General features: G+C 33.1%; 1 protein-coding gene across 10 annotated transcripts in view; it reads right to left on the reverse strand.

Moving 5' to 3' along the window:
* The window catches only part of LOC143067160 (ATP-binding cassette sub-family C member 5-like), a 59,709-nt gene extending 53,470 nt beyond the window's left edge, over positions 1 to 6,239 (reverse strand). For 7 of the 10 annotated variants that reach the window (XM_076240241.1, XM_076240236.1, XM_076240235.1 and 4 more), the window contains exons 1-2: positions 6,101 to 6,239; positions 4,177 to 4,311 (exon numbers count right to left, since the gene is read on the reverse strand). In XM_076240241.1, coding sequence (XP_076096356.1) covers positions 4,177 to 4,307 — 131 coding nt within the window. In that variant the 5' untranslated portion in view covers positions 4,308 to 4,311; positions 6,101 to 6,239. Of the gene's footprint in view, positions 1 to 4,176; positions 4,312 to 5,347; positions 5,461 to 6,100 lie in introns of those variants that run through there. The other 3 variants (XM_076240239.1, XM_076240233.1, XM_076240232.1) reach the window with 3 other exon arrangements.
* Positions 6,240 to 17,958: the final 11,719 nt, after the last annotated feature.

Raw genomic sequence — 17,958 nt, forward strand, 5'->3', positions numbered from 1 at the left:
CTGGCATTCAATATCGAGCAAACTAAAATAATAAGAAGCTGGCATTCAATATCGAGCAAACTAAAATAATAAGAAGCTGTTTGATTTCTTTTCAATAAAAATGATAAGTTGATTGCTTATCCTTATGTTTATACAATAACTGCCACTTATAGGTGGTTAAACTTTAAAACAAACAAAATCTGCAATTTGATACTCTAATCCATGGTTGTCATTTGTTTAAGTGTTAAATATTTGCTTTTCATTCATTTTTTGTACATAAATAATGCCGTTAGTTTTCTCATTTAAATTGTTTTACATTGTCATTTCGGAGCCTTTTATAGCTGACTATGCGGTATGGACTTTGCTCATTGTTGAAGGCCGTAAGGTGACCTATAGTAATTTCCATGTCATTTTGGTCTCTTGTGGAGAGTTGTCTCATTGGTAATCATATCACATCTTCTTTTTTTATATTAGTCATCCCTTTGGTAGCCTAGGTAATATAGTTGTATCATTATTTTTGCTTTTGGTCTTCCATTGTGGTACATAGTTTAGAGGTAACCTTATCCATTATTGATTTATATAATATACTTCCAACTACAACAAAACTAGACTATTTAAGGTCTTTCCCCAACATGGGAAAGACCTTATTGTTTTTCTAATGTTTTTTTTTCTTTTTCTTTTTCTTTTTCTTTTTTTTCTTCCAACATTTTTTTGACAGGGCCTCCTCCCCTTTCTGTTGAAGTTATCAAGACCAAATATGGACCATCGATAGACCTCATCATGAACTTTTACCAGATGAACTTTTGTAGGATTTCATCATCCCCTTTAGAAGTTATCTCCCATTTATTGATTTTTTTCAACATGGCCCCCCTTTAATGTTTTAAAAGATATCATGACCTTATATGGACAATAGGTAGATATCATCATGATGTCTTACCACATGAGGCTGCATAGGATTTCATCATCCCCTTTGAGAGTTTTATCCCCTTATAGCAATTTTTTATATTTGCATTTTTCTCAAAAAGTATTAGAGATAGAATGTAATTGAAAATGACAGCATGTACAAGAACAGATGGCAATATTTATAAACATAAACAATTAATTTGTTACTTACCCTTATAAGGAGTTATTTCCCTTTAAACATTATAAATAATTTTTGAAAAATTCTATTTTCAGAACCGGAAGTCATAGAGACCTTGAACCTTCACCAATAATCTATAATTTATGTGACCTTCAATATGCACCCAAGGTCAAAGGTCACCGAGTGCAAAATAAAATTACGCTGCAATTTCAAGCTTACATATTAGGAAAATGATAAGACTTTGCTGCATACATACAGCGTATAAAATGTTCCTCTTGACGAGCTCTACATTTTATATTATAAGCCCATAAAGGTCCGACCGTCTATTCAAAAGTTACAACGGGATGATTCTTAAAAGTATAGTATTTTGTGTATATCTTTTTAAAGGTAACAGATATCAACATACTATAAACTGCAAAGATGATCAGTAATTCAAGACCTTCAATTTGAGGTCAATGTCAGGTCATGATGAAATTTCACCTAGACCTTCACAGTATACTATGACCTTGACCTTGTGATATTTGAATGGTCAAGTGATCCTGAGTTGAATGGTGCTAGTCCCGTGTCTTTACTACTTCTGGTTCTTAAGTTTGGTATTGCATCATATATTTGATGATTAATTGTGACCTTGGTGAACTTTGAAATTGTCCCAATTCTTTTTCTATAATGTTGTCCTTCAACTATAAATCATTTATCATTTAACAGATTTGAGATACTTATTGTCGATTTAGAGATAATGTAGTTTGAAGTTTTGCAAGCGGAGGCATGTATTTCTGAATCAACAAGAGCTTACCACTTAAAATGTTTTAGAAATTGAAGAGGTTAAAATAGTTATATGTTTGACCAAATACCAAAAACATTCCACGAAAAAAAACCGACAAAAATTCAATTTGAAATTTTCAAGTTTTTGCATTGACTTTGTAAGTTTCATAACTTCTATTTATATAGTTGATATTGCATCATTTTTTGCACTTTGTCAAATGGGGTCATCTGATATATCAAATTGAAGGTCTTAATAAACTCTACTCAAAAATGAAAATTTTAAACCCCTGTTTCGTCCCAGGGGGACGAGTGGGGTCATTTAGTGCAAACATTCAAATTTCTCAGATGGTAAGGTTGTCGCATATCAAATGAAAGAACATAAAGCGTACATTTCAAATTTCAAATTGACGTCTCCCAAAAATTGGTTGGATGGGGTCATTGAGTGCAAAAAATAAATTTTCTTTTACGATAGGGTTGTTGTATATCAAATGAAAGGTCATGATGCGTACATTTGAATTATCAAATTCCCGACCTCAAAAAATTAGTTGGATAGGGTTATTAAGTGCAAAAATCAAACTTTCTAGAACATGGCGTTGTCGCATATCAAATGAAAGCTCATCTACTCTATGTTACATATTTCCTACTTCCGATCTCAAAAATGTAGGCGGATGAGGTCATTAAGTGTTAAAAGTGGAAAGTTTCAGAAGGTATGCTTGTCGTATATCAAACGAAAGGTCGTACAAGGTACATTACGAAAACATCACTTTTACAGGAAAGACCTTTCAATTGTTTTACAAACAATTGAGATACTAGTTTTGTATGTTTCATGACCTCTGAATTATTAGGAATCAGAAGTAAAATCAAAGTGCTTGTAAGCACTGAGGGTAAAGATTGCTTTGAATTATCACTGGGAAGTAAACTTTAGTATTGACAATTTGCATTGTATAAAGCATTGGTTGCAGTTGCAGATTCAACTACAATTCTGGACAAAGAAAGATAATTCCAAGTTTTAAAGTTACTTTGACAATGACATCATGGATATTTTCTCGACAATTATAACATCATTTTGTAACTTGAATATCTGAGCATATGTTTCATTGATAAATTTCTGGAAATGTTCAAGGATTGGATGTATAGAATGTAATTTTCAATGCAATATATTTTGAGTATCTCAATTAGTAGTGATAAACCTTGGAAGATTTAGATATCAAGTCAGACCCATAGGGTTTTATTGCTTTTCATGTAATCTTTACCCAAAAAAGATAGATAAAGCTTGTATTCATAATGTGTGCTACTTCTTTAATAGCAGTCGTACCATGGTCAATGAACATCTCTGCTTACATGGATAAGAAATTTAGCATTTGAGGGTTTTTAGTCAGGCACTACTGAGGCATTCCCCTTTCCAAAATTAAGTTTTATGATCAGGAAAGGTTGACAAGTACTGAGTTTTAAAGGGAATGTGCTGAAACTATGGTTCATAGTAAATTCAGATCCTATTGTCATGATTGTTATCTAGTACAAATTATCATCTGTCTGATATATGTAATAATTATACCTCTGTCTGATATGTAATAATTATACCTCTGTCTGATATGCAATAATTATACCTCTGTCTGATATGTAATAGTTATACATCTGTCTGATATGCAATGATATGTAATAATTATACCTCTGTTTGATATGTAATAATTATACCTCTGTCTGGTATGTAATAATTATACCTCTGTCTGATAATTATAGGTTTCATAACGAGTGAGAATTAGATATCGCTTGATATCAACTCGAGTTATTTAATTTCAATAATAATAAACGAGCCTATGGCGTATTATGTAATAATTATTCCTCTCTCTCTGATATGTAATAATTATACGTCTGTCTGATATGTAATAATTATAGATTATCGTTGATCATCTCAACAAGATTTATTTTCTCGCTTGAGCCGGTACGACAAAAGTGAGAAAAGCAATCGAGTTGAGATGACCAATGATAATCTGGTTATCGCTATTTTGCCTATGACGGCGATGTCAATCTCATGTCAATTGCCTTAGCAACGCCACATGCCTCCTTAGTTTCTAGCGATAATTTTCCATCTCAAGTGCGTAGCATGATATGAAAAAATATCACAAAAAAAGATGAAAGGAAAAGGGCACAAAATATCTATAATTATACATCTGTCTGATATGTAATAAAAATATCTCTTTCCGATATGTAATAATTATACGTCTGTCCGATATGTAATAATTATACCTCTGTCTGATATGTAATAGTTATACCTCTGTCTGATAAGTAATAATTATACCTCTGTCTGATATGTAATAATTAAACCTCTGTTGATATGTAATAATTATATATACCATGTATACCTATCTATTTCCTCATCATCATCCACAAGATCATCCTCTGTGGATGGAGATCCAGGATGCTGGTCCAATTCTTTTTCAGCCAACAACTTGGCAGATATATCTTGATCGTCTTTATCAGACATTGTTCTGAAACAAAATACATATAGAACTTACAACTTGGCAGACATCTTAAGAATATAGGACATTGTTGTCCAACACACGAAACAAAGTGCATGAACATTTTACATGTACAATGTAGGTATTTAAAACTAACATCTGATACACCAATGATGGTACATTGTACATGTACAATGTAGGTATTTAAACTAACATCTGATACACCAATGATGGTACATTGTACATGTTGGTAAAGTCAGGAAATCAAACAACATATATTACCGACCGATCAGTTTTCAGTAAATTTAAACTAAGTGCGCATTCCCAAGCAATTGAAAGAGGGCGTTATACCAACATTAAAAGAAGTAAACGCATTTGCTTATCCTGTAACAGACAAGAAATTGAGGATGAATACCATTTCTTCTCAATCTGTCCATGCTATAAATCATTAAGGGATACATATATACAAAATATAAATAAAAATCTTAATTTCAATTTTATTAAATTGCAGTCCACTATAACACTAAATCAGTGGCGGATCCAGGGGGGGGGTTCCGGGGGTGCGCACCCCCCCCTTTATTTTTGCCGATCAATGCATTTGTATCGGGACATATGTTTTGCACCCCCCCCTGCACTCCCCCTTTGCCCTGGGTTAGCACCCCCCCTTTCGAAAATTCCTGCATCCGCCCCTGTAAATCATTTGACTGTACTTCTAAATAGCAATCTACCAGTCATTATAAAAATCACCATAAAGTATATTAATGATTGTCTTTTATTAAGAACATCTGTATAACTTTTTTTTAATATTATGCAACTTATTTTTGTTTGTGTTCTTTTTTTAATTGTTCATGAACATTAACAATGTGTTAACTGTTGATATTTACATGTATAGCCTTTTTCTTCTTCGCTGTGAATACCACTGTCACTCTAATATAATTATAATCAATTTAACTATTGTCAGTTTATTGTCTTAATTTTGTATGCCACAACCATTTAATGTAAATGTGTTTGTGCGAATAAAATATTGTCTATTGTCTATATTTACAACTATATAAAAAATACTTACTGCACATGTACTTCAATTTTTCTGTACTAAAACTCAGTATAGATTCAAATAATTGTGAACTTTCCACTAGGAAGGTATTTAAATGTAATGGTTTAGTCAATCGACTCATATATATATATATATATATATATATATATATATATATATATATATATATATATATATATATATATATATATATATATATATATATACATCAAGTTTGCATAACACCTTCTGGCTTCAGCTCTAAATTCAATATGTTAACTAGAACTTTAAAGAACTTTTAATGTTAAAGGGCATTATCTAGAACGTTATGTCATTGTATGTCAACTATTTTCAGTCATTCAAGGGGTCATTTATTTACATTTTTTAAATGGCAGTATTGCAATCTACCTCTTGACCTTTAATGTGACAATAACTGGAAGATAACCTATTTCGCAGAAACTGATAATTTTATCTTTGGGAAAACCCCTTTTTCAATTTAAGCCTTTTTTAAGTAGTGTTGTGTAGTGATAACTTTCGAAAAACAACTAGTATCCGATGACCTATATCAATACCCATTTAATTTTAAGATTTCTGACTTTATGCTATGTAACAACAATTGTTGTGTGCCGTCTTACAGACAAACATGTACTGTAACTGGCTAAACGTAAGCCTGGGGCTATGGACAGGTGGTCTGTCATGTACATGTTCATCCTGTTACATGATACATTAGTAAATGTCGGCGTATTTTGTCATTTCTAGAAATCCAACGTTTTCATCTAAGCTTACCATACAATTGTGTCTTGCTTTCTACCTTAATCAGGACACTGTTTTCCACAATTCAGAAACACAAGTCATAATCCCAAGTCCAAAAAGAAAGTAAACATTTGTTAAAACATAAGTTCCAATCAATTACGGTTAAGCTGTGTATTTTTATACCGGATATATCGATATGGTCCAGTTTCAAGATATGCAGGTTTTATAAATGGGGGTATCTTGATCACGAATAACGATAACAAAATAATAGACCAAATAACTTGAATGTTAATAAAAACTTTGAAACATGACGATGAAAATTGACAACTTTGCAAATTTATTTCAAAGAAGGTTTTGAACAATTTAGGCAGCCAGTGGCTATCTTTGGCGGCCTGATTAAAGTCTCTTAATTCAAGCCGGAGAAAAACTTAAAGCATAATTCTAAACAGGGACTTTCTATACTAACAATACTTTTTAGTATCATGAGAAAGACCCTGTTCTAAATAAAATTGGTTTACTTTTTTGTTTACACAATAACACATGCATTTCGACAAACTAACTTTGATTTTAAATCGTGGAAAGGTTTCAACATGCCTGCCACTAAGAAAAGAAAAGTCAAGTTAAAGCTACATCTTCTACTGTGTAACATCTACATCTACATGGGTAATCCGTAAAGAGTCGGTTGACTCATCACACGAATGTATTAAAATTAAAGTTGTGTCATCCAAAATGTGCTCTTTTAAAATCATATGTACAGGTGCCAGTGCAGATAAAAACATGTGTGTGCTGATTTACTGATCTGTGTGCTATGAGGTTGGTTTTGAATGCCTCACAGTCATCAATGTCCAATAAGCTAGGCGGTAGGTCATTCCAGTTTGTGATGGTTCTTACGAAGAAGCTATGCCGGTTTTCTTTGTTCAGAACTTGATCCTAATCTGACAAATCGTCGTTGATGGAACTGACGTGTCATTCTTGCTGGTGTCATCAAGTATTCTGGAATCGGAATAGCAATAAGTTGGTGGATTACTTTGTGAAACAGGAGTAAACGTGATGTTTTTCGTCTCTCCTGTAATCATTGTGGTAGTTTTAGGTACTCTAATAAAGATGTTACTATGCCCGGGTCTCGAGAATACTCATGCCTGATGAATCTGGCTGCTCTCCTTTGGACCATTTCTAGCTGTTGTATGTGTTTTTGGAGATGCGGGTCCCAGACACTGCTAGCATATTCTAGTGTTGGTCGTACAAGTGTTATGTATGCCTGACGCTTTATATTCATTGGGCATTTACTAAGATTCCGCCGTATAAAGCCTAAAGTTTTATTTGCCTTTGTAGTGATATTTCCGATGTGGTCATTCCATGATAAAGTGCTAGAAAGCTCCACTCCTAGGTACGGATTGTGGTTGACTGTTCCAAGGAAGTGTCCCTCCATTTCATATGGGTAGATTATTGGTTGTCGTCCTGTTGTTATACGTAATACAAAACATTTCGTTGGATTAAAAATCATTTGCCATTTTTTAGTCCAGTTAACCACAGTGGTCAGGTCCTGCTGGAGTTGAAGACAATGGCTCATACGTAGATTAGGCTATCATCTGCGAATAATCTAATTGATGATTTAATGTCAATACCTATGTCGTTGATATACAAGAGGAACATTAACGGCCCAAGCACTGTGCCCTGTGGTACACCAGATTTTACATTTACAGATGATGATTCATCGCCGTCTACTAGTACTTTCTGCTGTCTATTTGTTAACCAAGACTTCAGCCACCCGTGGATGTCCCCTCTGACTCCATAGTGGTCTAGTTTATGGAGGAGTCTGATGTGGGGTACGGTGTCAAAGGCTTTACTGAAGTCGAGTATCAATAAGTCAGTTTGTTGTTTAGAATCTAAATACCTGCTTATTTCTTCAACTGTAATAATAAGCTGTGTTTCACATGATCTCTTTTGCCGAAATCCATGTTGGAAGTCTGCAAGGATCTTATAACATTCTAAGTGTTCCATGATGTGTTTAAAGATTATGTGCTCCATTACTTTACACGGTACTGATGTAAGCGATACCGGTCTATTATAATTTACTGGTTTTGATATATATATTCTTGAAAAGTGCTGTTATGTTTGCAGTAGTCCAATCGTGAGGGACTTGTTTTAGACATAATGATCTTTCAAATATATGTTTCAGATAAGGTGATATTTCATCAGCTGTTTCCTTTAATATTCTGCAAGATATTTTATCTGGACCGCTAGCTTTATTGATATTTAGTTGTTTTAGTAGTTTTGCTATTCCCTTTTCTTCAATTTTGATGTCGTTAATTATATTGATGGTACTAGGTCCCATGTTTGGAAAAGAAGCCACGTCTTCCTCTGTAAAAACAGACCGGAATTGGTTGTTAAGTGCTTCTGCTTTGGATGTATTGTCTTCCTTAATTTGTCCATCTACATTGAGTGTTGATACACCACTACTCTCCTGTTTTCTTGACTTTACATATCTCCAAAACTGCTTGGTGATTCCCTGCTTAGCCGACTCAGTATTGGTTTCATCCTTAATTTCTAATAAATTGGACAAGTAATTTTTGTGTTCAACTTCTAGTAGGTTTTTTATGTTTCTTCTAATATTTTTGAATTTTACCCAGTCTTTATCTTTTTTGGTCTTTTTAGCTCTGTTGTATAGTCGTTGTTTCCTACGTATTGCTCTCTTAATATCTCTCGTGAGTCAGGGGATGTTCCATCTACTGGTGCATGTTTTCTGTGGTATATGCTCGTCCATGAGTGATGTAAATAGGGTCTTAAATGTTTCCCAACAAATTTCTATAGATTGATCATTTGTCTTTTTGATGTATTCAGGAAATTCATCCTTCAGTCTGGTCTTTATAGCTGGTATATTCCCTTTGGAGTATAAGAATGTTTTGCGTGATTTCTTTTTCGTTAGTTTAACTTTAGTTTTGATGTCCACAATTACTGCCTCGTGGTCGCTTATTCCGCTCTCGACAGATATGCTCTCTATGAGATTTTTGTTGGTGGTGAAAACTGCTGTTGGAACGATACAATATGAACGAGAATGGTTAGAGATTCTTGGTCCTACAAAGAAAATACCAGAAGTCTACAGTTATAATAACATGTGCTTGTCACTTTTATCGTTCTTAATTGTAACTCTTTTAATTTTATAAAATTATTATTTATCTGTGAAATTTAAGTTGTTTTTGCATTTTTCATTTTGATATCGTTTTTGAAAAACGTGTCTTTTGGGGTGCATTTCTTTCTAACCTAAATTTTGTAAACGTTGTATTCATATATTATTGTTAAGATTGAAACATTCATACTTGTTTTTGTGCTTTATGACAAATGTCTATTATCTGAGTTTGCAAAATACTTGTTTAAAATTTAAAAAAAAAATCAGTGTGCACAACTTATTTTATCGACACAAAGTTGTCTCATGCCAATACGATATCTATGTATTTTCCGAGGTCGCTTTTTTTTCTTCCCCGGGCGCTTTTTTTTTCTTAACACAGGATTGTTCTGTTGATTTAATTTGTGGTTTTGGTAACTTGAAACTTGAATATCTCCAGAGACTTTTCTGTGGCGTTATCTGGGGGCAGTTTGTTCCAATCCTTGACAGTGTTTATGAAGAAGGACCATTGCTTAAGTCTTTAGTGGCTGGCTTTAGTAGGTAAGTATGTTGTCCTGTCCTGTTTGAGCTTCTTATGTGTTTTGCAGATATTTATTCTTGTCTTAAAAGATATTAAAGCATATTTTATGTTAAATGTCCGTTGCAGAATCTGAATGGTTTGGAAATTTCAATAAGAATTCATAACCAAAAAATGATAAAAAAAAAAGTTCCAAAGACCGCAAAAATAAGAAAAAATTAATCAAAGATAAACTGCCCTCATGAAAATAAATTACAGCCGGTGCAAAACGCGACTTTTGACAATCTTTCTGTTAAGTTTTATGGATTTAGGTGAACACATTTTACACAAAGTATGAGCCAAGTTGAACTTTCCCCCGAAATCCGACATTACCATTATTTTAAGCCTGTTTTGAACTTTTTGAACATATCTTCTAACAGATGAATATATGTACATAAATGGAATGTATCTCGTCTTTTACGATAAGAAAATGAACAGAGCATTTCAATATTTCAAAAATTATGCAATTTACATCTAGCGTCAAAATCTTTCCCTCTTTGATCCGAATGATGGATACAGATAGAAATACAAATAACTAAAACACAGAGTGGACATTGACGGGTACATACCACTCACACAACAAAACGACACTAAGTACATATCTGAGGGTACCTGCAGGTACTGACAGCTGAAAATGTCAATCAGTATACATCCTGTTATCCAATATCCAATAGATTTAGAATAAAGACGTCATCAAAAGTCGGAGAAATACACGACCTAGTACAATTCCTAGATACAAGTAGCGACATATTGTAGAGCCATGAATGTAAAATTGAGACTGGAAATGGGGAATGTGTCAAAGAGACAACAACCCGACCATAGAGCAGACAACAGCTGAAGGCCACCAATGGGTCTCCAATGTGCATATATGTGTTTAAAAAATGATACCTAGTTTGATTTAATTCACTGGTAACAAAATCAATATTAATACCAATAAAAACAATATATAATTACAGTGTTGAATTGGTAAACTTTTAGAATAATTTGATTCAAATGATCGATAAGTTTAGCCTGATCGTTTCTAAATTTTCGGGCTCGGTAAAGAGTATTTCCGTAAAATGAGTTTTCTACAGGTAGAACTTAACTTAAAAACCAAATCTTTTGATCTACAGAAGACTTTAGGGAACGAAAAAATGTTGTTGTTGGTCTCTGATGGACGTTTGTCTTATTGGTACTCATTGTCATATCACCTTAGTTTTATAATAATCCGCAAAACTTCATGTTGACAAGGATTTGTATAGTAATACTATACAAATCATTGATGTTGACCAATGAACCAGGAAAACGAGGGCAAGGTAAGATAAACCATGAAAACGAGGGCAAGGTCAGATGAACCATGGAAATTAGGACAAGGTCAGATGAACCATGGAAATGAGGACAAGGTAAGATGAACCATGTAAATGAGGACAAGGTAAATTGAACCATGGAAATGAGGGCAAGGTAAATTGAACCATGGAAATGAGGACAAGGTAAGAAGAACCATGCCTGATAAACAATTACACTACATATAAAAAGAAGACGTGGAATGATTGCCAATGAGACAGCTCTCCACAATCGACAAAATGACACAGAAATTAACAACTATGTCACGGTCACTGTACGACCTTCAATGTTCAACAATGAACAAAGTCCATACTACATAATCAGCTACAAAAGGCCTCGAAAGGAAATACATACATTCCATACAGCAAATATACGTGGAATTTCCTAGGAATGAAGCAATAAACCATGAAATTGAGGACAAGATCAGATGCCTGATGCACAGTAACACTATATACATACATTCCATACATCAAATAAACGTGAAATATCTTAGAAATGGACATAAAACATTGCTTAAATCCAGTCATTTGAACTGTATTGACCAGATGTCTCATTGGCAATCTTACCACATCTCCCTCTTTTACACAAATTATGAAAATCATAATATATAAATGAAAATGAGTGCAAAGTCAGATGAGAATTAGTCCTATCAAAACGATCTGTACACATTTGTTATATTGATTTTTATTCACCAAATAAAGTTGACATATTACTTATCGTATCTGAGAAACGGACTTTATCTCGAAAATTACTATTGATTCCTAATTCATGAAATAAGGTCAAATTCTGGATAACTCTGTCTGATGAACATGTTTAACAAGAATATTCAAGCTATTGCTTAAAGTATCTGGAAAAAAAACCGAGCCTTATCAAGGAAACTGTAAATTGAATTATCAATATGAGGCCAAGGTCAAAACCCTGCCAGACTGATCAGACACATTCCCCCTTCAAAATATTGCTTAAATCCAGTCATTTGAACTGTATTGACCAGATGTCTCATTGGCAATCTTTCCACATCTCCCTCTTTTACATATCTGAGAAACGGACTTTATCTCGAAAATTACTATTGATTCCTAATTCATGAAATAAGGTCAAATTCTGGATAACTCTGTCTGATGAACATGTTTAACAAGAATATTCAAGCTATTGCTTAAAGTATCTGGAAAAAAAACGAGCCTTATCAAGGAAACTGTAAATTGAATTATCAATATGAGGCCAAGGTCAAAACCCTGCCAGACTGATCAGACACATTCCCCCTTCAAAATATTGCTTAAATCCAGTCATTTGAACTGTATTGACCAGATGTCTCATTGGCAATCTTTCCACATCTCCCTCTTTTACACAAATTATGAAAATCATAATATATAAATGAAAACAAGAGTGCACACACTGAAATGTCTCGCCTTCTATACTAATCATTGATATTATGTTGATAGTCCTAAGTATAAAGCTAAGCTTTATTACAACTGTCACATAAACTTAACATTAACCAAGATAACTAAACAAAGACCAATGAACCTTGAAAATGAGGTCAAGGTCAGATGAACCAATCCAGGCAGACATGTACAACTAACAATGCTTTTATACAACATATATAGTTGACCCATTACTTATAGTTTAAGAAAAATAGACCAAAACACAAAAACTTAATACTGTGCAATGAACTGTGAAAATGAGGTCACGGTCAAATAAAACCTGCGCAACTGACATAAAGATCATAAAATATTTCCATACACCAAATATAGTTGACCTATGGCATACAGTATTAGATAAAAAGACCGAAACTCAAAAACTTAACTTTGACCACTGAACCATGAAAATGAGGTCAAGGTCACATGACATCTGCCCGCTAGACATGTACACCTTACAATCATTCCATACAACAAATATAGTAGACCTATTGCATATAGTATGAGAAAAATAGACCAAAACACAAAAATTTAACTATAACCACTGAACCATGAAAATGAGGTCAAGGTCAGATGACACCTGCCAGTTGGACATGTACACCTTACAGTCCTTCAATACACCGAATATACTAGCCCTATTGCTTATAGTATCTGAGATATGGACTTGACCACCAAAACTTAACCTTGTTCACTGATCCATGAAATGAGGTCGAGGTCAAGTGAAAACTGTCTGACAGACATGAGGACCTTGCATGGTACGCACATATTAAATATAATTATCCTATTACTTATAATAAGAGAGAATTCAACATTACAAAAAATTTGAACTTTTTTTTCAAGTGGTCACTGAACCATGAAAATGAGGTCAAGGACAATGGACAGGTGACTGACGGAAACTTCGTAACATGAAGCATCTATATACAAAGTATGAAGCATCCAGGTCTTCCACCTTCTAAAATATAAAGCTTTTAAGAAGTGAGCTAACACCGCCGCCGCCGCCGCCGGATCACTATCCCTATGTCGAGCTTTCTGCAACAAAAGTTGCAGGCTCGACAATGAGTGCAAAGTCAGATGAGAATTAGTCCTATCAAAACGATCTGTACACATTTGTTATATTGATTTTTATTCACCAAATAAAGTTGACATATTACCTATCGTATCTGAGAAACGGACTTTATCTCGAAAATTACTATTGATTCCTAATTCATGAAATAAGGTCAAATTCTGAATAACTCTCTCTGATGAACATGTTTAACAAGAATATTCAAGCTATTGCTTAAAGTATCTAGAAAAAAACCGAGCCTTATCAAGGAAACTGTAAATTGAAATATCAATATGAGGTCAAGGTCAAAACCCTGCCAGACTGACCAGACACATTCTCCCTTCAAACATTCCAGTCACCAAAATATACTTGACCTATAACATATAGTGTCTGGAAAAAAAACCACATTAAAAAGTTTGTTTAATAAGCGTACTGCTCATTTTTGGAAGCCATACAGTTACATTTAGTTGTTAACATCTACATCCTTTGGTGTCTGGTGAATAGTTGTATCATTGTTAATTATTTCAATCTTCTTGTCTTTATACCAATCAAGACATTGAAAATGAGGTCAAGGTCAGATTACATTCACAGAATATGAGTGACATAAATTATCTAGTATCTGGGAAATGCAATATATATATATGATCATTTATCCATGAGAGGAAGTCAAGGTCAGGTGAACCCAAGATGAGGGACATCCATTCCTGGCAATGATTATGTTTACCAAATATAATTGTCTAATTCTTCATAATAACTGAAAACAAGAGTGCACATATCTTTATATCCCATCTGCTTTATTGTTCATTTTTGAATTTTAGATTGAAGGCAAAAGTTTTATGTATCAACTTGATAAACATAAACCAAGGCCAGATAAACTCTTGCAGACAAAAATTCGTAAGGGTTCCACGGAACCCAGTAGGCGAGACACGGAACCCAGTGTCTCGCCTACTTTTGCTGTTAATCGCAGACTCAACAAAAATGAGGAAAAACATCAATAAAAATTTCCCTCTCGATACTGTCTTTTGATTGAAAGAAGCTTCCAAGTTTGGTAAAAAAATCCAGGATAGTTTATAAATCTAATAAATGTTTTATAAACTTTAACTGCAGACTGTATGTAATGTTAACTGGAAGAAAAACTAAGTCCATTTATAAGTAAAATACGGAAAAAGTGATTTTTTTTTTTACAAAATTTACTTCTGAATAATATCTTATGATCAGAAACAAGCTTTTGTCTAAGTTTGGTAGAAATCCAGGATAGTTTAAGAACATTATAAAAATTCTAAAAACTTAAACCACAGAGTGAATGTAATGTTTCCTCGCAGAAAAACTATGTCCATTTATAAGTAAAATACGGAAAAGTGGAAATTTATTTTTACAAAATTTTCTTCTTGATACTATCTTATGATCATAAACAAGCTTCTGTCCAAGTTTGGTTTAAATCAAGGATAGTTTATGAAAGTTATTAAAATTTTAAAAACTTTAACCACAGTTAATGTAATGTTTCCTCGCAGAAAAACTAAGTCCATTTATAAGTAAAATACGGAAAAAATGGAATTTTATTTTTACAAAATTTACTTCTGGATACTTTCTTATGATCATAAACAACCTTCTGTCCAAGTTTGGTAGAAATTCAATATAGTTTAAGAAAGTTATTAAAATTTCAAAAACTTTAACCACAGAGTGAATATTTGTGGACGCCGCCGCCGCCGACGGAATGTAGGATCGCTTAGTCTCGCTTTTTCGACTAAAGTCAAAGGCTCGACAAAAATGTACACATAACAATCATTCAATACACCTACTAAATTACAAACTGCTTTTAAAATTACCAGGATATGAGAAAAAAAGGACATAAACTACTGTTATGCTATGTGATGTGTGTTGGTCATTGTTGAAGGCTATTTGATGATCTATAATTATTGTTAACTTCTATGTCATTCAGATTATACTTGAGAGTTGTTTCATTGGGAATCATAACACATTTCTTATTTTTATATTAAACAAAAACTGAAACTTGAAACCACAGAAAGATGGATGGATGGATCGACTGAATGACACACACCCACCTAAATAATAATAGATTATGCCACTCTACTGTCTTAGCAGTGGCATTATAAACATATGTTGGACACACACCCACCTAAATAATAACAGATTATGCCACTCTACTGTCTTAGCAGTGGCATTATAAACATATGTTCACAGAAAGAAAGGTACTAGTATCATTGTTCACTTAACTTACTTCTTGCACAATTATCAGATTCTAATTCATACCTGATTTTGACATTCAATGTATCATTAAGAACACAAAAACTTAACAATTCCTAATTGCAGATGGTACTGTATTGAATAGCTATCAAAGCATCAATACTAGATGGTTTCCAAAATTGACCATATACATTTTTAATACCGTTAACAAGAGTACACATGCTTACTAGACTCGCCTTCTTTTATCATGATTAAATTTATGTTGAAATAGTGTAATCTAATGTGAAGGTTTAACTATTTGTATCAAATAAAATTAACATAAACAATAATTGATGTAAATGAGATCAAGATCAGATGAACCCTGCCTGACAGACATGTACACTTTACACTCATATATTGTTAACCTATTGATTATGGTAACTGAGAAACAGACCTTATTAAGAAAATTAAAAAACATTGACCTATGAACCATGTAAATGAGTTCTAGGACAGTAGAACTATAACTGTGTACTATATATTAACAATATTTACACAATTCAATCATTCCATACACCAAAAAAATAGTTGACCTAATTCTTACAGTATCTGAAAAACTAACCTTACCATGAAAACTTAACTTTGACTAATAAACCATGAAAATGAGGTCACAATCATATTAATCCTGCTAGACTGACACCAATTCTATACACACAATATAGTTGCTTATAATATCTGAAAAAATAGTCCACAACAGAAAAAATAAACATTGACCAATGAACGATGCAAATGAAACCCTCCAGTCAGACTTGTTCACATTACAATCATTCCATACACCCAATACAATTGACCTATTGCTTATAGTATCTGTGATATGATCTTGACCACATAACTAAACCTTCTTAATAATTATAAACCATGACTTAGGTTGGTCGTGGTTATTTGAACCATGTCTGAAAGAAATGTAGACCTTGCAATCCATATACCAATTATAATTGTCTCATTTTTCATGAACTATAAAAATGAGATCAAGGACAATAGAAATATGACAGAAGGAAACTTCATAATGTAATGTATCTGCATACAAGATCTTCTACCTTCTGAAATATAAAGCTTTCAACAAAAAATGTATGCTGTTTGCTGCCACCAGATTGTAATCCCTATGTCAAATTAGAAAAAAATTATAACGTTTCCTTTGGCATTTATGTTACATGTAAATATGAATATATCTTCACCAATAACATATTTTTTCGTTTTCATCAGTATAATGATTTATTGAATATTTTCTTTATAACTTCATTTTTATGGTAAATTAGCATAGACAACTTGATGTACATTGGTTAAGTAATTGTTGTATCCTGTTCTTCAAGGTAAGTACATTTTTTCTTAATCCTTTTATCTAGAAAAACTGGTGATAAACTTATTTGTTTTATTATGGGCTCATTATTAAACTTTAATTTGTGGTTCATCAGCTTTGAAATCAACCACCAATTCAAACCAACCCTCTCAAAATTTAAGGTTTAAATCCATCCAATAATTTAAGAACAACACCTAACCTTAAATAATCTCATTCTTTAAAACTTAGGCCTTTGTCCAAAAAGTAAACATAAAAAGATATTTCATTTGTTTCTTTCCATTTAAGGAATAACAGTACTGTAGTTGAAGAGTTGCACCGTCAATTGTAGATTTGACAGTCGCAAATGCAGTTTTACTGGCGACGCGTAGCGGAGACAGAAAAACGGAGATTTGCGACCGTCAAATCGAAATTGACGGTGGCAACTCTTCAACTACAGTACTGTTATTCCGATTCTAATGCATTTCAAAAAGAAATAATACGATAAAACTTGGAAAAATGTCTAAATTTGACAAATAAAAAAAAATCCGCGAAACGTCATCAATGATTTTGGCGCAAAGACGTCATGGGTAAACGTGACGTCAGACAAATGAAAACTTACAAACTGGAGGTTATTACGTTACCTGTACGCTTCAAATTCAGATAAAATAACTTTAAAACGGCGAATTAGAGGTAGGTGTTGTTTTATTTTGGATTATATAGTAGTAATTAAACATTTGTTGATGCAATCATTTCAAAATGGTTGTCCCTCCTTAGTTACACCTGGTCAACTGTGGATTTGACGGCAACTTTTAGCCAATGAAAAAAATTGTTACATACAAATTGCATTAGAATCAATGATTAATACCATCACTAGTCTTTTTGTTTATGTACTGCCTTTGTCCCTTTGTATGAACAACAAG

This window comes from Mytilus galloprovincialis, chromosome 3 (assembly GCF_965363235.1).
Source record: "Mytilus galloprovincialis chromosome 3, xbMytGall1.hap1.1, whole genome shotgun sequence".
In the NCBI taxonomy this organism is placed as follows: Eukaryota; Metazoa; Mollusca; class Bivalvia; order Mytilida; family Mytilidae; genus Mytilus; species Mytilus galloprovincialis.